This window comes from Plectropomus leopardus, chromosome 11 (genome assembly GCF_026936395.1).
Source record: "Plectropomus leopardus strain MGB_pleo_1.0 chromosome 11, ASM2693639v1, whole genome shotgun sequence".
In the NCBI taxonomy this organism is placed as follows: Eukaryota; Metazoa; Chordata; class Actinopteri; order Perciformes; family Serranidae; genus Plectropomus; species Plectropomus leopardus.
Window position 1 is genome coordinate 32,382,302 of NC_142186.1, and position 23,989 is coordinate 32,406,290.

The following is a 23,989-nucleotide window of genomic DNA, read 5'->3' on the forward strand; positions in this document are numbered from 1 at the left end:
AAACTTTTGGCAAACTAAATATACCCTGAAGGTTTGTTTCACAAACCTGAATATTAACACATAATGTGTTCATTGGAAATTTGAAAATCCAATGATAATTTCTGTTTATACAGTTTCTGGATGAGATAAATTGTATTTATTGAGATTTTTAAAGAAATGTAATGGGTTTGGAAGGCTTGTTTTCTTTAAAAATCACCAAAACATTTTCTTTAACAATTAAAAAAAACTTTTGAAGGGAAAAAAATCTTGAAAAATTAACAGTTATTGAAGAAAGAAATATTGCCGTATTTTCCCCTTATAAATCAAACATTTTTAAAGAAAAAAAAAAATTCTTTCAAATCACCAATTTTGAAGACTAAAATTGCCAAATCTGTTTCTTTAAAATCACCAAAAAATATTTCAAGAAAAAGAAAAGCCAAAGTTTTTTACTTTACAAATTGCTCCAAAATGCATGTTCTCTTTAAAAGCTTTTGCTAAACTAAAAACAAAATTTAGATTTGAATTTAATATACAAAATATATTTTGTATAAATATTTAAGAAATTTAAGAAAGAAAATATTGTAAATATTTTTCTTTTTTAAAACATTGAAGGGGAGCAAGAAATTTAACAAATAATGGCCAAAAATTAAAAAATGACAGCGCAAAAAAATCATTTAAAAAAAAGGAAAAAGAAAGAAAGAAAAAAATATAAATATTGTTTTCTGGACATTTTTCATTCATTTTTATTATATCTAATGTTCCTTAATCCTAATCATTCATGCCAGCATGTACGGTTGTTGACATCCCGGTGTTGGTTGCCATGTGCTTTTGTTGCGTAAATACAACCACGCGCAGTGTCATCCCACCATGTGCTGTTGTTGACATCACGGGAGCGGCATCCCATAACATCAGCAGCAGACGTAAAAGGATACCTAGAGCTTAATATGTAGATGTGAAAGTCCACTGCAAAGTGGCAACATGTGACGACTCGCGATTAAAATGTGTTTGTCCTCAGGATCTCTGCGGGGGGTCCGAGGGATCCTCACCTGGCACATAACAAGCTCGATTTTTATGCTTTTTCCACTGTGGCACCTCTTAATTATAAATATACAAACCCAGTGTGCATCAGCTGTGAATTAGAAAATGGTTGGTGGGCCACCTGGCACCCTACTGTGAGCCAGATTTTGGCCCACGGGACATAAGTTGATTTCACTGTGAATCCTGCATCTTTGGTTTTCCTCAATGAATGCATCATACAGCCTCAATGAAGTGCTGAAACAGACGAAGTGTGAAATGTTTCTCCTTCAGATTTAAAGCACCTGAATGGGCAGTGCAGGATTTAATTCAGGATTTTTAAAGAGGTGAAAGACGAACACATGCTACTGTCATTCTTTACACGTTGAGATCACCTCACTAACCTTTTAAAATCCACCAGCAGGTAACAGTACATGATGTTCTTCACGGCTCATTTAACTTCTGCGTTTCGACCTTACACATCTCTTAATATGTCATTTATTAGTTATTGCGCCAGAGGCATTCATAATAAGAAAGTTTTATTGTTGGTTGCTACTGACGGATGCAAAAAGTGAGAATCCTTTAAAACAAAAATACAAGTTATCCTCATTATCACAAGTGTTTAAGTGTGCTCTTCAGCTGTTTTATGCAGGTAATATTTTTAACTCACTGGTCCTGTAATAACATCTTGTTTGCCATGATGAGTAATTTTTAGAGTCAGATGTGATCAGTTTTAGTGGGTTTTTCAGTTTCTGTGGCCAGTGATGTAGTCATCACCAAAGTTTAATTATATTTCCTCTGAATATAGTAAACAACACATCACTCTTTCAGGATTTTTAAAATAATGGCCAGAATTTAATTAACACCTCATAAATTAAGAGTTTTTATGGTCTGTCAGTATAAAATATATTAATTTATGGACTGTTTTTTAATTATCAAAAGAGGGGAAATATTTTGATGAAATATCACTCTTTTAAGCTCAGATTTGGTAAACCCATGTTTTGTTTTGTTTTTTTCTCTAATGTGAGTGTTTGTCGCATATAATGTGTCCAGGGATTGTTCTGAAATTTGAAAATCCAATTTCTGTTTTTGCAGTTTCTAGCTATAATAAATAGTGTAATTCTGGCAAATTATTTTTTGGCAGGCCTGCAGGTTTGGCAGGCATGTTTTATTTAATATTCACTAAAAACTGAAAAAAATAAATTAATTAATTTAAAAAAAATTTTTAAAGAACTTTTTTTTAAGAAAGCCTGCCTTTACTTTAAAAATCGATGGTAAACTTATATACAAGATGCAGCCACTTAAAATTGCATTGCCCTCCCATAAGCCAAAAGTCATTCTGTCCATACAATCTGCAGTGAAGTTGTATGTCCCTCAAAATAAAATATAAAAATAATCATAAGTCTCTCCCCAGTGCCTCAAAAATCAATTAGACATGCCTCCCCCTTTTTGCACACCCCCTCCCTTCTCATAAATAACATACAGTCCCTTAATGATTTTATTTTTGTTATTTAGAATAAATCATGTCAATATGTGGAAATTACTGTGAGTCAAAGTTCACGAGTTTGACCTCCTGTTGCAAACACGTGTCGGATTTCACAAATAATATTAAATAAATTAAATTAAATAAACATTGGTGAGTTAACGCGTATAAACTATCATGATGTAGGCTGCGTGTTTCCAGAGTAGGACCGAGCCGTTCAGCCCACTGCAGCCGCGGTAGGCTACTTCCGTTCCGCAGAGGGCGACAGGCACCAGCCAGCCGAGACTGTGGCGGAGGTCCAGACACAATAGACTGGGTAAGTTTCATTAGCGAGCAAAATACATCATTTAAGGCGGATGTTTCACCGAGTGGTCAAAGTATAGGAGTCGGTCCGCCGCCTTCGTGTGTTTCCAGGTGAAGTCGAGGGTCAGTTTGTCGGTAAACACGCCGAAAAGAAACAAACAAACCCGGCCGTGGTTAGTTGGTTGCACGGAAAAGGGGCGCCGGCTATGTGCTGGAACGGAGTTGTTCCTGGCTGCTGGCGTTTAATCTTTCGTCGTCACATTCAGCTTTGAGATACACGTTTGTGTGCCCGGTTTTGATATACACGTTTAAGTTAAATAACAAATACAATTAACGTATGGATTCAGGTCACGGTTATTCGGTTGTCTGTTCACTTGTAAGGATGCTTAGCAAGCAGCTTTCCCACACGCCGATCCAAGAAGTAGTCGGACCCCTGAAGTCGTAGGGCCCGAGTGTTCGTTGCCAGTTGGAGTTGAGGGGGAGGGGGGCGACTATTAGCAGGTAGCTGTGTTCGTGGGGGGGTCACCACCATCTTAAAATAGCTCTACTCGTAAATTAATTATAATTTAATTGCTGTACAGTTAGCAGTGTTAGTTTTCGGGTGTGAAATGGTTAACTTGAATGCGTGCGGGTGTGAACTGTGCACCTAGCTAGCTCGGCTAACAGTTCGTTCACCGTCACGGAAAACGTTAGCTGTCGTTAAATATGCGGAAAATTAAAGCGCAGGAGCTAACAGCTTTGTTTTCCGCCCCCTCCCATCAAACGCGCACAAACTGATGATTACGACTATAATTGCATTGGTATAATATAAATATTAACTTAAATATATAAATATTGACACTGTTTTTCTCCAGTTTCCATTAATCGTCCATCAAAACACATTAATTTCTGACACGAAAATGTGGTAATTTAAATGCTAAAGTATAAAGGAGTTTGTATATGTTTATACATCACCACCTGCTGTATTCAGTTGTTTATGGAAACATGTACATTAATGTTTCTAAATAGTCACTTTAAAGACGCAATATTTAGGGAGATGCAGTGGGGTATTGCAGTAGGCGAGGGTCCATTAACCCTCAAATTGTGTAAATTGAAATTGGGAATAAAAGTATGTCTGATGGAAACATCAATTTTGAAAAAAATCCCATTTATCACAAAAAAGTTTTTTTCACTCGCATGAGGTGGTATTTCAGGCAACTCAAAAACGCCATATTTCGCAAAACTGCAATGGGAACACTTTTTGGGGGGCTTTAATAGCTCACATGATGCTGTGACTATGTGCTTGTTTGTAATACTTGACACCCTGGAGCATGATGCAGCAGGTGCTTTAACAGATGTTATTGCATCACATACCTCGTCAAAGGTTAAACTGATCATCCGGTAGTTTTGAATCCACAGTTCCTGAAATCAGGGATTATCACCTCCCAAAAATCCCTCATAATGTATAATAATGACTGCTTGTGTGGTGTCTGCAATAGAAATGTTCCTGCTAATGTTTTGAACATCCATCGCCATTGGTTAAAATCGTTATTGGAAACCCGCCCAGTGAGGATTGCAGATCGCAGCCCAGTTGAAACTTCGCTCAGTTAGAATTTCTTCAGTCCTCAATATTTAGAGGTTTTTAGCAGGAGCCAAAATATATGCAGGGGTCTCTTCCTCTCCAAAACAAAAAACACCAGGTGATTCAAACTGGTTAAAGTACTGAATAAAGCATTTACATGTGACAAATCAATAACCCTTTTTACAGAGACTGTGCTATAGAGCCACTAAGAGGTCCCCTTTTTGCCTCCTTTGCATTATTCCACAGAACCAAACAACTGCAGCATTGTGTTGCTCCAGTGTGTGTGATTTTAGATAGCATGCTGCATCAAGGAAGCAAAAGAGGTGTGACGGGGGTGAGGTTTAACACAACAGTGGCAGCCTTTATTCCACCCTTGCATTTTTACACAGAACCAAAAAATGACCGGTGTGACGTTGAACACACAAGCATCTGCCTCTAGTGTGACATATGATATGTGCATCGGCAGCGCTTTCTAAACAGTAAAAAATGCATTAACGTGTCAGTCAGTGTCATTTTCTGTCTCTGTGATATGACAGCTGATCTTGTCCTCTGCTCGGAGGGAAAGGAGCTCCCAAATCTCATTGTTTTCCCAGTTTTCAGACATTTACAGCTGTTGTTCTTCTTCTTTGAATTAGCCACTTTGCTGCTAACAGCTGCTTTCGAAGTCTTTTGGAGGGTCGCACATAAACACAAAACATGCTCGTGCTGTCCATGGTAACATGGCGGCTTTACGTTTTACGCAGAGGCGAGGCAACTCTGTCTCCCCTTTCCATGATTGAAAGTTATATGCAGAACGGTGAGGGGCATACAGGCAGTGTAAATGTAGCAACACAAACGTTGGCAGCACTTTCTAAACAATAAAAAAAATGCGTAGTAACGTCAATAACAATCATTTACTTTCACTTTTATATGGCTGCTGATCTCGCTCTCTGCTTGGAGGCTAAGGAGCTGCTGAATCTCATTGTTTTTTCCCAATTTGTTGACATCTGCTGCCAGCTGGTTTATAAATCTCCTGCAGTGGGTCGTATACAGAGCACACTGTCAAAGCATCACACTCATAATATCATTCAGCCAGCTGTCCTTTTAACATAGACCTCGATTCAGCACTGTTACTACCTGCCTTGGCAGCACAAAAGCGAGAGCACTTTGTCCCCCCATTTCACAATCTTACCTTTTATTCAGAACGGCAAGCTGTCTTAGCGACGCAATGAGGGGCGAATATTTCTCTGATGCTGGTAGGCTAATCATAGACAGGCTGTAAAGCTAGCACCTGTGAAATCACGTTTTCTCACCTATTTTCTCTGATAACTCTAGATCTAATAATGCACAGATGTTTCTTCCCCTGTAAAAGCAAATAGGCCCTGTAATTTAAACAGTTAAAAACACTGAGTAAAGGAATTTCATGTCAACTATGGTGGCCAATGTGAAAAGCAAAAAAAAAGGCCCCATATATAAAGACCTACTCTCTGTGTAGAAAAACACAGCTAATTGTTAGGTTTGAAACATAAATATTATATTCCATTTCTGCCAATATGTCCCCCAAAATCATACACACTGGATCTTTCAATATACATTAAATGTTGTCAATATACAAAAAATGTCTTCATGAAAACATACTGATTTCTGAGCCTTTTATCACAAAAATATGCTCGTTTAAATACCAGAGTACTGAGTTTGTCAGTATTTCTACTCACCAGCTGCGGTGTCAGGTAAACCCGCAGCTGCTTATGAAAACATGCAAATGAATGTTTATAAATAGTGAAAGTGGCTTGTGAATTATGAAACCTATCAGTGACTGTGGTGACTCGGAGGATAAATTAGCATCTGCTTTGGTTAGAATTTAGAAATCATTGTGAAACTGCTCCTCCTCCTTGCAGCTGTGGTGTTACTTATTCTGCTGTTTTTCTTCTCCGTCAGGTTCCGGCTCTTCTCCAATCCTAACCGGTATGTCGGATGAGGATTCCCGTGCCAGCACCAGCTCTTCTTCATCGCCGCCTTCCTCCAGCCAAACCAGACAGAGGGACACGCTTTGCAAAAAGAAACGGGAGAGCAAAGCCAGCATGAGCAAGACCTCCAAGCTGCTTTCCACCAGCGCCAAAAGGTAAAAATAGAAGCCCAGATTGAAGTGATGAGCGGTTATATTCTCGAGATTTATCTCACAGTCACTCACTTGTTTCACCTGATATTTTACCTCAATCAGATTTCTCTCAGGTAGTAGTTTTAGATTTTTCTTGGGAAGAAAGGCCACTTTCAACAATGATACTAAACAAACTGTGGCCACATTTAACTGATTTCTTGTGTGGATAAAATGACAAATGACCTGATATTGGTTTTTCAGGTCCAATACCAAAACAGATTATTAGTAGTTAATGAGACAGATAACCAGTATTTGGAATGGATATGCATCGACAATTAAAAAGGAAAATCTTTCTGTAAATATTTAGAGTTCGGAATATAACAAAACTGAAATATTCAACATCATATACAGCAAGTTCCCAGCAATTTAAAAAAAAATAAAGTCAAGTGAAAATTTAAACAAAATAATAATTAATTAATAACATTTTTTAATAATAAAATAAAATTTAAAAAATAGCTCCCTGAAGTTTTACAAAGTAAAAGTTCCTCTCATGCTGACACGTTTTAAATAATTGATTTTATCGGTGATCATTAAAAGAAAACGCAGACACAGATAATCGGCAGAATGCCAAATATCAGCCCTAATAATGGCCAGGCCGAAAATCTTTCGTACAGTACATTGCAGCTAGAGTGAAGTTGGATTACAAAAAAATGAAGAAGCACCAACTGTAAAGTTTTATAGTATTTCTATGTTACATCATCGTTCTGCTGTCATTTAGGAAGAAATCCATCCAAAAGAGGAACATATGCTAATTTCCTCTCAGTCAGTAGCTTCAACAGGCAGTAACGTACACAGTCACAAGGTTTGCTGTGACAAGATACAAATGAGCAGCTCAAAGCTTCCTTTTTCTCCCCTCGCAAAACAAAACAAAACCTTTCACACTGATGATCATGTTATAGCTTACTTCCACAATCATTGCTGCTTTCCGTTTACACAAGAAATCAATAGCAGACATGAAATGACTCACAATCTGACAAGATAAATAAGGTTTGAGTTATGAATCCAAAGTGTTAATCACATTTTATAATGATGCTCTGAAGATCAGAGATGAATGATTCTCATTATTTTATTTTGTTCATGGCCGAAGGACATCTTATGGCGTCTTTATAATGATCACGGTTTTTATGCTTCCACGCCTGCGACAGCCGCAGCCAGAGACTTAATGTTTTCAGGGTGGTTCGTCTCATTCTCATGAATGCAATATCTCAGGAATGTCTCGAGAGAAAATCTTTAAATTTGGAACAAATGTCCACTTGAAGTCGAGGAGGAAATGATAAGATTTTTGTGGTCAGAGATCAGTGTCATGCGTCACATGTTTTTGACCATATCTCAAGATCTCACACGATAATTATGACAAAATGTCACACAAATGTGTAATAGGATCAAAGGATGAAGTGATGACATTTTATATCCAAAAGGTCAAAGGTCGACCCTCTTAAATTCACCTCCCTGGATGACAAGTAGAGATGTTTGGATACCCTTCTTTCTTCCTGTACTGATTCTGATTCCCAAAATTGCTCATCAGCTGATATTGAGTATCAGTACAATACCATTGCATTAAAATATAATATATGTTATAAAAATATTTTAACAGCTGTATACTAATAACCCTGTATGAATGTGAAGTGATTGCTATTATTATGTCAAGAGTCAGGTTTAAGTCTTCATAAAACATACACAACATACACAAATACATTTTTTTATATGCATATTCTTGTTTGTTTTCTTAGAATTACTCATTTATTTTTATTTCTGTAATTTTTAATTATCATAATTTTATTTAGTGATTAATTGTCTATATGAGTTATTTGATTTTTATGACCACAGGTGACATTGTTGAAGTGGAAAAAAGTTCAATAAAATAAAAATGAAGAAAAAAAATACAGAGAATGAATGCTATATAACCTTTTTAAATTTTTTATTATTTAGTAGACATTTTGCTAATGGCTTACGTTACACTTTTTTACTGGACACTGGTATTAGAACAACTCCAAAGACAACCAGGCGGGGGTGGGGGCGTCCTCTTTATCTGGTTTGGTCACCACAGACTGATTGGTTTTACTGATATTGAGCATGTGATGAAGCTCTATGTCAGTCCTCTGTACTCCTCTTTGAAAATAAGTCTCTGAGTAAAGACAGCTTGTGGCAATGTAGTGTGAAAGCGCTTTGAGCGCTTTCTTTACAAGTACAGTCCATTTACCATTTCTCACCGGAAATGATTCACCGGATTCAATCACGTCAACATAGTAATAACTTCCATTTTTCTGGAGAAAAAATATAAACTTTATACTATTTTAAACTGCAACTTGACTGGTGGGCAGAGGCACACAACCACAAGGAGGTATTTTTTTGTTTTGAAGAATGACGTGTTGCCAGTGGAGTGATTTTTGATTCCTTTTGTGTGCAGGATTCAGAAAGAGCTGGCTGATATCACACTGGACCCTCCGCCAAACTGCAGGTGGGTTTCGTTCTTTGCTTTAAAGTCTGTTTGTTGTCTGACCAGTGTTGTACACACTGGTCCCACTGTTTATCTCCTAATACCAGTCGTATTAATGCAGAATCAGAATCGGACACACTTTATTGACCCCGGGGGGGAAATTGTGGTTAGTTACAGTCACTCTGATGCCGAGCATAGAGATATCTTAAGTGTCATATATGGCAAGTCAATTTTATTTATAAAGCCCATTATCACAAAACACAGTTTTCCTCAGAGGGCTTCACTGCATACGACATCCCTCTGCCCCTTAGACCCTCACATCGCCAAAGGAAAACTCCCCCCAAAAAAACCTGTAACGGGGAAAAAAGGGAGAAACCTCAGGAAGAGCAACTGCGGAGGGATCCCTCTTCCAGGACGGACAGACGTCCAATAGATGCCGTAAATAACAATTAAATTAGAATAATGACAAAAAGGAAAGAGAAAGAGAGAGGGAGAGGTGCACAGTAATAATGATAACAATAGCATATCATATAACAATAGTGATAGGTGTAAAATTACTAAAAGCACTCTATAATAGCATGTGATGTTGCATGTAAGTATTGTAGGTGTTGATAAGAGTCCCATGCATATGTATGTAAAATGTATAAAATAATAAAAATAGGTGCCTTATGCTTTAACGCAATGTATAAAACTAACTACTATACCCAAACACAGATACTCATCCAAATCCCTCTATTCTGTTCTCACTGAATATTATTTTGAGTTTAAGGTAGCATGTAGCTTTAATCACACATTACAACTCAACTGTGTGTACGCCAAAATTATTCATTAGCCTTGATATCTCATTTTTACTTAAAAAAATAGCAGTGGAAGTGGATCCAACGCGGATCTGTTCAGTGAGGTCACTATCAGTGAATACTGAGCCGTTTTACAGGGCTACACATCACTTGAACTAATACCTATCAGTATTATTTAATTAGTTCAGAATTAAACGGGCTGTAAAAGCCTGACAGATACAATGTGTGGGTTTATCTTCTATTACCAAATGTATTTTTAGGCAGATTTTAACTGCTGTCCAGAAACCATAATAACTCAGAATGCTTCACTACTACTAATGTCCCCTCAGGTGTATTAATAAGACCACAATATTTTCTTGTTAGTCTACTCAGAAAAGGTAAATTATCATGCACGAATTCAAGAGTCTAAATAACATCTTTCGCAGGAACACGTGGAATTTATAAAACCCAAAGTAAACATTTCAAACATTAATTTGTAGCTTATATAATGAATCTATGAGTCAGTTGGCAGAAAATTCACCAGCTACTAGTATGATGATCAGATCATCAATGTAAACAAGCAATTATTTGCTGGTTCCAGCTTCTGAAATGAGACTATTTGATGCCCGTCTTCTGATATGATGATGATCTGAATGTTTTAAGTGTTTGGTGGGGCAACACAAGCAATTTGAATATGTCGCTGTGGGTATTTTAAGAAAAAAAGAAAACTTTTATGCACATCTGTATCAAAACAGGTGTGTAGGAGAGGGACGAGGAGGGCGCAGTTTGGAGACAAACCCCTGCAAACTCTCATTTGCAAAAAAAAACACTACTGCAGTAGCCAGACTTTTATCAGACAAACCCTCTGGGTATTGTGGAAATATTATGGTGGATATTTTCTGCTGTTTTCTGACTCTTTATAAATAAAATGTATTAATTTAAATGAAAATAATCATTAGTTACAGCCCTAAATTGACATGGTGTTTAGCACTGACCCTCTGCAGCTGAGTTTACTTCAGTGTTGTTGGTTTTAAAGATTATCCTTAAAACCAGACGGTCTGGGTTCAAGCTCCCACCGCAGCAGGCGTCCTCCCTCCTGCAGTGTCCCGGGGCGAATCACTGAAGCCCTTCCTGCTCCGGGCTGCTGTTCTGCAGCTGAGCCTGACCTTTGACCTCCCAGTGAAGAGAGAAAAGATAAAACAGAGGAATTTCTCTCATAGATCAAACAAGCCACCTCAGGCCGCAGACCATCCCAAAAATGAACACAGTCTGAGTATTTGTTGCCAGCCGAAAGAAAACACTTCACAGTCACAGTTTAAAAAAAAAAAAGGAAAAGAGTCTGTTTGTATTTTGAATTTTTGTTGTTATCGCTGCCACTTTTCTTCAGACTTTTTCTCATGTATAAAACAACAGCGCGTCAGGCTGTGTGTTCTCTGCCTGCCACCTTACAGCCTTCAGCCAGCCTTCATTTTAACGTCAGTCTGTCTATAAAATCAAGCTGTTTGCTGCAGGGAGGCATGTGGCATGTGCAAATGTTTAACTTCACCACACAGCACAAAAATGCCATGAATTGCAAAATGTTGTAATGGAAAAATGCAGCAATCTGAGAGACGACTGTTTTTGTTATACAGCAGTCACATAAATCATGTGTTTTTATACATTTTCATTCAACATTTTCATTACTTTGGAATACCCTCTAGTTCATTGTTATTTATAAAAGTTTAATTTACTGATAAATTGCACAAAAATGTGTCCAGTTGTTGCAAGACAGGAAACAGAAACATTAGAAAGTCGCATGTGCTTAGTCAATTTCCTCTTTAAATCCTGAGAGTATTTAGTGAAGCTTTGAGTGACATACATGAGGCGATTTGTGTCTCTGAACGTATCATGACTTCAGCGTGAAGATGTTCTTGTGTAAATTAACGCCTTAAATTCTGGATTAAGTGCGGATTATTGCAGCTGACAGTTTTGACACTGAAGCACAACGGCAGGTTCAGGTTTTAGCAACAGGCTTTTGACATTAAGTCAAATTCATAATGGACTTCCTAATTACAACAATGAAGTGTGACAGCTTAAAACACAACCTGCCCCTGCACATGATGGATTAAAAGCTGTGTTTAATTGAGTACCTCGTTTTAAATGATAATGTGTTTTGTAATAACTTAAATGTTCTTAATGCAAAAATACATTCAAGCTTAACTTGTTCTTGAGGGAGAAGGAAGCACGTCTGAATTTTAATGATGATAATGAAACTGAAGTAATGAGTTTCTTCATGTCTTTCTGGCTTTATATTGTGGAGTTGAGACTTGTTTATTGTACAGATTTCAATCAGTGTTGAGAGGTCCAGCAACGCTTTTGGCACGATTAAGTAAGGTGCAGATTATTTATTCATTGGTATATTTATAGGGTTTGGTACCAAAAGCGTTACTTTTCAGGGTACTGCTGATTCACATTAAATCCATCTGTAACAGTCAGTACCCGAGAGTGTAACTGGGTGAAAACGGCGGGTTTAGACAAGGCGGAAGTGTTGCAAAGCGTCCCGAGCTCTCAGCATGCGTATGGTCTATTTTGTGTTCTGTATTACTTTGGTGATAGCCTAAAATCACTGATCGGTGTGCAAACACTCGCACACACACATAAAAACAGAAGCCCCTTACACTACCTGCTCAAGGCAGGAATATTGTACAGTTATAACGCCTCACTGTTGTGTATATCACGCACACTGGACAGAGCGATCCTGCCTTTAAGCCACCACAGGACGTAGTAACAGCACCGAAACGGCACCTGTATAAACAGGACAGCCAGTACAGGTGTGACGTTTTCATGATGTGGTATGTGTACGACCCACCGCAGGAGATTTAAAAAGTAGCAAGTGGCAGCTGGCGTCTGACTCAAAAAAGAGGAACAGTGGTCCTAAATGTCTGCAAAATTGATTCAGGAGCTCCTTACCCTCCAAGCAGAAGAAGAGATCAGCTGCCGTATGACAGGGACAGTAAATGATTGTTGTTGTCATGTTGTGTCATTGTTATTGTTTAGGACGGGCTGCGGACACTTACATTATATGACACACTACAGGCCGACGTTGGTGCGTTGCCATGCTGTCTGTAATCACATTGGAGCAGAATGATGTTGTTTGCTTCTGTGTTAAAATGTAAAGAAAGCATAAAGGAGGGACTTTATAGTGGCCCTGTAGCGCCATCTTTCTATAAAAGCCTGCTAGAGACAGAAAATTAGCTCTACGTTAGATCAGAAAAGAGCAGAACTGCAGTTTAGTGAACTGCATCACCCCTGCTGTGTTTTCAAAAATAAAATTTAAATTTTTTGCCATTACAGAAAAAGTAAAGTACCAAAAAAAGATACCAAACCTGGTTCCAGTAATGGTTCAAATGTGAATAGTGCCCAAATCTTTTGATTTATTAGGTCTGCAACTAAGTATTATTTTCATTATTGATTCATCTGCAGATTATTTTCTCAGTTGTTTTTAAAGGAAATGGTGAGAAAAAAATGTATTATAACTTTTCAGAGACCAAGGTGACATCTTAAACTTTATTGTTTTTTCTTACCAACAGTCAAAAACCTAAATTTATTCTCTTCAGAATGATGTAATAACAGTAAAAGGCAGCAAATTCTCCCATCGGAGAAACTGCAGTCAAAAAATGTTTTTGCTAATGATTAAACAACGTAATTTCAGCTCTATATTAAATTAATCCACTTAATTAAATGAAAACGCTTCTTCTGAGTCCCTCTGTCTTTTAGGGAGTTATTATCTGAAGTTGTAATGAGTTCTGCTGCTGCCACTCTGGAAAACTCTTGAAGTTCAAGCTGTCCGGCTGTTTCAGTTCTCCATCTTTATTACGTTTCATACTGCAGACATGACTGCTGCCCAGCTGTGCTGAAACTAAAGCACTCTGCTTTGATTCATGGAAAAAACGCTTCTTTGCACCAGTTTTCATAACTGTATCTGATGTGGGTTAACCAGCATGTCGGCTCATATGATATCAGAATTAATTGATCCTGTGTCAGCGTCTTAATGGCTTATCATGGATGTAGATAAGAGTGAAATGGTGTTTTGTGTGTGTGTGTGTGTGTGTGTGTGTGTGTGTGTGTGTGTGTGTGTGTGTGTGTGTGTGTGTGTGTGTGTGTGTGTGTGTGTGTGTGTGTGTGAAGGAATGTGTGTGAAGGAATGTTAAAATCAACCGCTTGAACATCTTTCCTGTGGAGAAAGTTTTCATCCGTTTTATCTTTTAACTCCCAGTTAATTAGCCCAAACTGCGCTCTCTGGATCGATTTTCTGTGCCGTAGCTGGCACAGAAACTCTGCCAAACGTCCATGTTAACGTTGATCAAAAAGCACAGCGGAGCACAACATCTGCCCCCACACCCCCCCGACAGGTTTGGATCAATACTATTATGTCTTGTACTGGTGACCCCAGGGGGTTCAAGACCACATGTTCTGCATGTAAGAGGGATCAAGGCTGGGCTGCTTTGAGGAAAAATCAATACAGATTACAGATCATGAGGCGTAGACTCATCACGGGGGATTTGCTTTGAACTGAGGCGTCTTCTGAATGATGCACAGGGGAAATGAAACTTTCATCGCTGCACATTTAAAGGGAAAATTAAACTTTTATGGTCGTTAATCTGTGAGAGTCACTTTGCAGGAGTCTAGTAGTACATTTTATGTCCAAATTGTGATTATTAATTAAGGACGCAGGAAATGTGACACACGTTGCACACGTTATATTTCATCCATCAAAGGCAGTGCAAGTACAAGATTTCCCATGATGCTTTTCCCTTGATCCTTTTAGCTTTGGAATAAATGGAAATGGTTCATACTAAAGCTGCACAGGCAATCAAACATTAATCATGAGCACAATTTTGGCTTCCCACAAGGAAATTAGGAATGCAAGATATTGTTTTTTTGCCAATATCTTACATGCCAATACTTTCTGGCTCATTATGATGTATTGTCGAGGCAGATCATGATGTTTTTCCACCTAATTGCAGAGAAAATCGAGCCTCTCCTGTATTGGAATTGACATCTTATCTTGATGGCCCACTGGTGGCAGATGCAGACCAAAAAAAACAATGTTTTTAAAAAAGTACACATTCACTGGGCAAAACAATAAAACTACTTTAATTAAGGTTACATGTAAAACATGCAACGTTCTTATATAACAAATTTTAAACAAAAATGTAAAGATTTACAGGCATTGATGATGCTCTCCCTCAGACGATCCTGAAAATACCAAAAGCAGGGCATATTTTAAATATTTATTAAAGTGTATTTTGTCATCCTGGCACATTGTCAGAAATGTCCATTTCAGGCTGATGCCAATATTTCATTTTAAAGGCGTTATCCACTGATATCAATGACGTGCCGATATTATTGGCATCTCTTACTGAAATGAACATGATCATTTGTGATATTGATGTTTAAAATGTGTGCTTCACTCACAGAAGAGCTCCAATGCTGCGTGCACCCTGCAGGCTGCAGCAGCAGCCTGTGAAAAACGTTCTTGAATGTTGCGACTGCAGACGAGCAAAACAAAAATCATGCGTCATGAACCGACATCATCCGTTGTTTTGACACAGGAGAGAACAAAATAGTCAGTAACGTCGTCTTCGTCCGGTGTCAACACAGACATCCAGAACAGCGACTCTGCACGTCGCGGTACTATGACCGCTGTAAGAAAAAAAACATAAACATAGAGCAGTGAATATGTGTCTGTAGTAAACACGCTGACTTCAACCAAAGAGGAACCTTATTTTTAGTCTTATTTTGATGCAAAGACTTGTGAAGGAATGTAGCACAATGTGAAAGTGAAAGCAGTACTCTGTGAAAGACGACCAGTTTTATTTTGATGCAAAGACTTAAGACATTAAACAATCGTGATCTCATACTGATCAAAATAATCTTAATTATCTTTTTGGCCATGATTGTGCAGCTCTAGTTCATACAGCAACAACTCCTGCAGGATGAATTTTGTACATTTGGGTTGAATTTAAGGCTCGAAGGCCACATATCGCGCAGATCTTGAATAAAAAGTGCCAATTATATTCAGTGAAGTTTAACTGCTTAACTGTAGGAAAAAATATGACACCCACATACTCCAGAAAGCTGCCAGTGAGCTTTGCAGTGATTCATCAGGTTAAACACGTACATGAATGAATCTGTGACTTTCACACTGCATCTGTGACTCCACTGATGTCTGTTCAGTTGTGTGTTTGAAACAACACAAGCATATAATCTTCACTGATATACTGACACTCTTCCTCAGTGTGTGGCCGTCTTTTTTCCTGTCTTTATTTATTTGTAATGCTGTATTTGCTGTGAGGTTTCCTCAGTAATGGTGTGTTTGTTTTTCCCCGGTGTTGATGCATTTCTGATGAGACAATGTGAGGTAGAATAATAAATACTGTGGAACAAGAAAGATAAACATTGATTCTTACAGACTTCAAATGTAAATAATGGTGCACAGATTCAGGTTAATCTAAGCAGTGTTTTTGCAAAACAAAAATTTAAATGCATTGAATTTTTGTTGACATCTCAGATGATGTGAAGGTTAAGGATTCAGCACCAGAGAACATTACTCCTGTGTGGATGTTGCATTACTTGGTGCTTGAAGTGATTGTGCAGCTGTAAGTGAAAGTAAATGTTTTGTTCCTGCAGTGCTGGCCCAAAAGGAGACAACATCTATGAGTGGAGGTCGACCATCCTGGGACCACCGGGCTCCGTGTACGAGGGAGGCGTCTTCTTCCTGGACATCGCCTTCACGCCTGACTACCCCTTCAAACCCCCCAAGGTACTGATATCAGTTTTATATGTCTGGTAGCACTCATGCAAACTGTGATCAAAATTTAACCCTTTGAAACCTGAGAAAAAGAAAAAATTAGGAAGAAATTAGTTAAAAGTACAAGAAAATCAGTAAATAAAGAAAATGCTTTAAAAATTATTTTATGACATAGTTGTAAATATGTAATTATGATGGTAATAAATATAATTTTCCCCTTATTTTTTCCTTTTTTTCCCCTTTTTCAAAAAAGTATTTTAATCTAATTTCTGAAGCATTTCTTACAAAGTTGCTCATTGTCTTTTTTCAGTTTTTTTTTTAAAGAAATCAAACAAATTTGCTCAGCATTCAAATGTTTATACTTGTGAAAGGCGTTAAAAAGTAGCGCAAGGAAAGTGATGTCACTCCAGGTTTTGCAACATCCGAGGTATCCTGACTTGATATATAAAAATTGAGACAATGAGACAAAAATGTGATTACTTTAAATGAATATTTCACATTAACACCAAATATTGCTGTACAGAAGTAAAGTGAACCGTATTACACAGAAACCTTTAACCTGTCATCAGTAAACTGCACAAAGCTCACTGACTTCCTGACTCATTGAATTTTTTATGAAAGTTCAGATCTGGCGGAGGGGAGTTCCTGCTGCTGTCACATGTTTCTTTTAGTTTAGCTTGTACCTGGGCCCTTTTTTACCTTTTTATTGTGTGTTTTTTGGATGAGCACAATCAATATACATCTACTAAAAGTGTATATTTCCACCACTGACAGGCTCAGCTTGTGGGTGAAAGTGTGTGAAACATTCTGGAAAATCCCCTGAGGAGAAGTTAAACATTTTTTATTACCTTTGGCTGATCTGTTTGTTATTGTGACCAAGTCTCGCTCGAGGAGAAGTCTCGTTCTGAAATTTTACAAGAGGTAGCTTGTTGCAGGAAAACAACGGTGAAAACGTTAGTGAGAGTTGAACAGAGGAGTGCTGGGAGAATTTGTTTTGTTGAAAGTACGGAAATGTAGCTTAGTGTTATTTAAAGGTTTTCAGTATTTTGATTGAATAGTTAGCTGATTTAGAACAATATGGAAAAGTCTCTTTTGTTTGTTCCTCACACTAAAACACTGCGTCTGTGAAGAAGAAAACATTCAATTTCTCTGGAGGATCTTCTCTGTAATGTTGTCAGACACATATAATAACAATCTGTGGCAAAAACGAGCACTTCAGGAGGCCAAAAATTGACGGTGCTCAGTTGCCTGTAGGGTTTACTCTGCAGCCTGTTTTGCAGCTGCAGCTGTCTCTCAATACTGGACCGATTTTAAAAACTGCTGTTTCCATTAGTCACTTCAACACAAAAACATGGAAAACAGGGTCCAGGTTCAAAAATACTGAAATTTTCCTATAAAGAAAAAGTCTGCTGCTTTCTTTTTTTTTGTTAAATCCAATGAAAAGACCAAAATCAACAAGCAAACTCGTCTCTGTATCCTGAACACTTTGTGACTTTCCTCCCCTGCCTCCAGTACTCAGCCCTAAGTTAACTAGTTCCTAATGAAGACGTAAATGGCTTTTAGAAAGTGCAACATCTATAAACTTTAATATACAAAACAGAAAAAGTCCAAACAATTTCCTTAAGAGCTCGGTGCTGCAGTTTCTGTTGACCGTTACTCAAACAGGAGTTAGGAGTAGCGCTGTGGTCGAGGACTACTTTTAACCCGAAGATTTGGCTTAAAAGATAAACTACAGGGCCTGTGTCCATCAGCAGTTTGGCTCAGTCTTAATAGGTTTTGGACACAAATTGAGCTCCATGGCTCAGAAAAATAACGATAAATTGTTGTTTGTGACCGCTTAATGTGTTTTGCTGACAACGGGAAAATACAGAATACAGCTAGACTGAAAAACAAACCAGAAATAAAGTGCAGCCTCTGTCAGATCACTTGCACTTTACTATTAGCTGTAGATTGTAATTTTGTGTGACGTGTTGAAAAAGAAACAAAGTGCTTTCTGTCTTTTCACTGATGCAGAGCTTCTCTTATAGCAACACAACAGCACGTACACAAGCAGAGCCCGCGATGAGCACAGCAACAGTACACGATTTTAACGCACACATTTACATCCTCTGATTTTTGGAAAAACGCAAGCTCTGTTCTACAAAAGTCCTGAAGAGCATCTTTAATGTCTTTTCTCTTTTTTAACACTTCAGTGTGATATATTAGCTAATTCCTGCCTTTGATTTTATCCTTCATAATAAGAGCTTACTTATATATATTTTTTTGTACACTGGATCCACTGTTGATGTTAAATGTTCTGTGTTTTCCATGAAAAAATGAACACTGGTTCATTTGTTTGTCCCCACAGGATAATTAGGGCCACTTAAGCTACATTGTGTAACAAATTTAATTGTTATGATGGCATTAAAAACGCCAGCCCTGATGTTTGTTTTTACTGACTCATTTCCTGTGGGATCAAACAAATGATTTGATGAAAACTGTAACGTTAGCAAAAACAAAACAAAAAAACAGTTCATAAAAACAACCTGTTGCAAAGAGATTAAAAGTAAAACAAAACAAGGAACTGTTCAGTAATATTTTAATATTGTGGTATTTGTTTCTGTTTCTTGTTTTTAAATAAAGCAAACTGTTATTTATATAACTCAGCATTTAAACGTTATATATTCTTGACAGAATGCAGATTCTTCGGGGGGTGTGTGTGTGTGTGTGTGTGTGTGTGTGTGTGTGTGTGTGTGTGTGTGTGTGTGTGTGTGTGTGTGTGTGTGTGTGTGTGTGAGGTTTACTGCGTAAACATTGGCAGGAAACAGCCGTGTGAAGTGAGTAAGGCAAAGGTGAACCTGAGATTTAAAAACACCCTTACAAGCTGCTCTTGTCAGACAATCAAAGCTGCATGTGAAATATCTTAAACAAATGCATCTGTAGCTTTTTGATGTTTCATTTTCTGCAGACCTGCGCTGACGTTTGATTTAGTGATTCATCAGAACACTTCATGTAAATAATCATGTCCTTTCATTGCTGATTGCTGATTTCAATCAGAAGTAGCTGTTTTTTGTAATAATATTTTGTGAAAGCAGAAGTCACATCAGTGTTTTGGCATTTAGAAGTACTTCTTTTCAACCACCAGAGGGCCTCGTGCCCCGCAGAGAAGACAAAGGTTCAGTGACGCAGTGATTGCAGGTTTAATACTCAAGGTCACAGTTTTTATGTATGAATAAACTACAGTCCAGTCTGTTATCTTAATATGAAATTGATAAACAATATTATTATTATCACTATCACTTTTTAATTTCATTTTAGGGCTTTTATGCCCTTTAATGATAGTACAGCTAAAGAAGGACAGGACAGGTGAGAGAGTGAAGGCGGACACCTGGTGAGTTAGATATCGCCCCATAAAGATCATTATTATAACAATTTCTACATTAATAAAACAGTTTCTACAGTAATGAGCCTTTATTAGCTGAACTTTTTGATTATGTAAATCATCACACTGCATCTAAAAAAGTTACTTTGGTTGTAACATTTGTGCAGGAAATTGAAATTTTAAAGCTTGCAAACATGCATATTCTCTACTAGTACTTTACTGCTGTCTATGCAGTAGAAAGAAGCAAATATTTTTGAACATTTGCTTTTACTTGAGCGGTTGAAAACCTGCAGATATCAGGATGCATTGTAGAGGTCAAACTTTACTTTTTTTTTTCCAGGACCGAAACTGATTATTAGTAGTTAATAAATCCGATAACCAAACCGAAATGCATATTGGTTCCAAATATCTGTTATCGTTCTCATTAAGTACTCATAACCGGTATTGGCCCTGAATAACCAATATCGACCGACCCCTGAGTTAAAAGCCTGATGGCAGAAGGAATAATTTGAGCATCTTTTTGTCTTTGGAGCGGCAAAATATCGCCGTCCTGAGAGCATTAATGAGAACTCGTGAAAGGATGAGCAGAGAGATTTGGGCAATGGCAAAATAGAGTTAAATTCACCGAAGTTCATTTACACATACGACGCTTTGTTGTTGTGATAGTTAAAATTGGAATTCAGTTGGTCAAGTATTGCTACAATATGTAACTTTGCACATCATATCTCATTTTTATCGACTGTTTAGTGTATTTTTCATGGTCATATTTGTGACTAACCAAAGTAGGAAATGTTTTCACACCTTGACCTTTAACTGGACGTTTTTCTGTGTCTGCAGGTAACATTTCGTACGAGGATCTATCACTGCAACATCAACAGTCAGGGGGTGATCTGTCTGGACATCCTGAAGGACAACTGGAGCCCCGCCCTCACCATCTCCAAGGTGCTGCTGTCCATCTGCTCCCTGCTCACAGACTGTAACCCAGGTAAGACTCGCAGGGTGTCGAAGGTTCGAGCGCCGACACAGCGACCGAACGGCTCAATCAAAGATGTGAACAAACGGGCCGAGGTGGACAAAAGTTCACAGTTAGATTTAATGTGTTCGGCAAGTTGCAGCAAGCAGCTGACTTAAAGGTTTCTGTCTGTTGTTCTCAGTCGAACAATATTCAGCCGCTCTGGAGCAGGAAAACATGACAGCCATGTTCTGAAGTAAAGCTTTTTTTTTCTCTTTTTTTTCTGGCTTCTTTAAAACTCGCAGATTTCCGCTCGACTTCTCTCAGTGTGTCACATCAAGTATTTGTCCATCCAGAGACGGCAGGAAATATAAACCAGAGTGTTCAGGCCGAGGTGCATTTTCAGAAATGTAATTTAAATCACACCTCGAGAGTCTTAAATGCTACAGAAACCGCTTTCTTGGTTTAACAAAACAACCGGAACCTGAAACTCGCATGCAAAACTGTCAAAGGTCGACACCTTGACAGGAAACCTGGCATCATCTGGACTTCCTATTCTATTTTATAAATGTGCCTCTCAATTTTAGTAGAAGCAGAAAGGAGGTTTTATATTTTACCCGTCTCTTGGAGTCACAGACAAAATTTAATTTTTGTGCCACAGACGACGTCTTCAGTGCTCTTTTTTAAAAGATCGTGGCAGGAGTCTGATGGTGCTAATAAACAAGTATTTTATTTTAAAATGTAAGAAAAAAAATCCTTTTTTAATCTCTTAATTCTTAAGTTTATACTCAACTAAGATCAGACATGCAACACCATTAGCCTCTTTAAAATATAATTAAAATATTTAATGTGTAGCTTGGATTTAACATAGTTCCTTGGCCATTTTATACTACAATTTTACACATAGTTCTACCCCCCAGTGTTTTTTGTATTTTATTTCATTTAATGTTTAATGTTTTTTAAAAAGTTCTAAAATTACACAATAGTACTAATAACTATTATTATTATTATTATTATTATTATTATTATTATATATATATATTTTTTTTTTTTATTAAAAGATTTAAACAAAACAAAAAAAGTCTGCCCTAACAAGACAAAATCTTCACTCATTTTTGATTAGCATCCAAAATTATTTCTTTTTTTATAAATAAAGAGAAATAGCAAATGTTAAGAGCCAGAAGGAAATTCAACAAAACAAATGTAATCGTCATGAGGCGTATATTTTAAAGTCTTTTATAGCCTTTATTATCATTTCTACACGCGGACGAATTTAACTTGAAAACCTGTTTTTCCGTTCAGCCGACCCCCTGGTGGGAAGCATCGCCACCCAGTACACGACTAACAGAGCGGAACATGACCGAACAGCCAAACAGTGGACGAAGCGATACGCCACATAAACCCACAGAGGACGACAGCGGGGAGACGGAGGAGGAGGAGGAGGAGGAGGAGGGGTGGGGGGCTCCGGGCGGTTTGTGTTGGGGGGTTATTTCTATCTCAGATTTTTAGTACTTTATTGTCTGGTATATTTTTTGCTTCCTGATTAAGTTATCTCCACAAATATGGTAATAAAGGAACACAATGGAAAGGAAGTCTTGTCTGCATCCTTTTTTTTTCTTTGTTACAGTTATTTAAAGGGTCCTGCTGCACAAATGAGCAGTTATCACTCACAGAAGTACCCTGAATACTTGAATTAATAATAGAAGATTTATTTTGAAAGCTTTTTTATTTTTTAATTTTATTTTAAAACTTAGCAACAATTTACTTTACTGTAATCCTTTGAAACCTGATCAGATTGACTAGATTTCTTTTAAAAACAAGGGAAAAAAGCAAGAAGAAACTTAAGAAGAAATGGCCCAAAACATAGTACACAATAAGTAAAAAAATTACCTGAAAATTAGCAACAAAGAAAAAGCAAAGTAAGTAAAAAACAAACAAGGCAATGGCCTTACAAAAAGTGCTCAAATAGATAAAATTATAATAGCAATAAAAATAGAGATAAAGAATTAGAAAAAAGAATAATAACAATAATAAAAATAAATAGATAAATAAGTAAAATACTCAAACTGTAAATAAGAGATAAATAAAAGTACAATGACACCAAGTAAAATGACAAATGTGTAAAAAGTAATAAAATCATATAGAAAGTAGTAAGACTGAAACAGACTTGTATAAATAAAAAGTCAATTAAGTTCACTTAAAAGCCAAACTAAAGTTTATTTAAAAGCCAAAGTCAAAGGGTGATGATGACGTCTCCCCCTCAGTGTGGGTAAATGTGTTCGATTTTCTGCAGAGATAATAAAACTGAAAAAAGTGACCTTTCTGACATCGTGCCGAGCAGTCAAGGTCACGAAAGCTGTATTTATCTTCAATCTGTTGGCATAAATTTGCCCTTTCTGTCTCATGCTAAACTTTATCTTTAAAACATTTGAGCTTCACAGAGAGAATACAAAGTTTGTCAGTAACACTCAGGTGGAAAACACACACCTGTCCTTAGATGTCAAACAGGAGACACTTTATATCAGATCTAGTTCAGGAGGATGTCATGAAAATAAATGTGCCTCTGATTATCTATTTTAACTGAATACAGTCGACTTTGTACCTTCCACTGTAACTGGAGGCTGAACTGTCAATAAATTCATTGAAAGTACGGCAATTTCATGTAAACTCAGAGCTGCTAAATCAAGATGAATAAAAATAGATATTTATCACTTATTGCCTTCCTGTGCATGTACACAGAGAACGCACACGCTTTTATAGGATTAAAAACCTCTTTTTTTGTATTTTTAGAACAGCAGGTTTTGTATTGATAAAAGTAAGAAAAACATTCAAGTGTGAGAGGTTTTACAGTTTAAAAGAGACAAAGTGAGGCCTGGGATCTCAGAGCAGCTGTGGATGTACTGCACAGTGTGGGCTGGCAGTATATAAGACGCTCTCTGGTGTGAAAACGTAGAAAAATCTGAAGCCAAACGCAGCTCAGTTGTTCCCTACTGAATGAACAGTATACAGCACAGCGGTTTTTATGAAGTGCATTTGGACTTTCTGCTTTACTGTTTGTCCTCAGAAACTGTAAACTGAAGTGATGATTCTCCAAGTTGAAGTCCAAATAGAATATATTCTGTTTTTTAACAGCAACAATCCCAGTCGGTGTACTCCATTGTGCTTTAAAGCCTCTTTATTGACCAAAACCCTT

At 37.4% G+C, this 23,989-nt stretch overlaps 1 protein-coding gene across 1 annotated transcript; it reads left to right on the forward strand.

The window, feature by feature from the left end:
- The first annotated feature begins 2,635 nt into the window (after positions 1-2,635).
- On the forward strand, positions 2,636-22,388 carry LOC121945817 (ubiquitin-conjugating enzyme E2 E1). Its single transcript, XM_042490161.2, has 6 exons — positions 2,636-2,792; positions 6,258-6,441; positions 8,885-8,935; positions 16,363-16,495; positions 20,682-20,829; positions 22,099-22,388. The coding sequence occupies exons 2-6, from the start codon at positions 6,287-6,289 to the stop codon at positions 22,194-22,196; spliced, it is 585 nt and encodes a 194-aa protein (XP_042346095.2). The 5' UTR covers positions 2,636-2,792; positions 6,258-6,286; the 3' UTR covers positions 22,197-22,388.
- Positions 22,389-23,989: the final 1,601 nt, after the last annotated feature.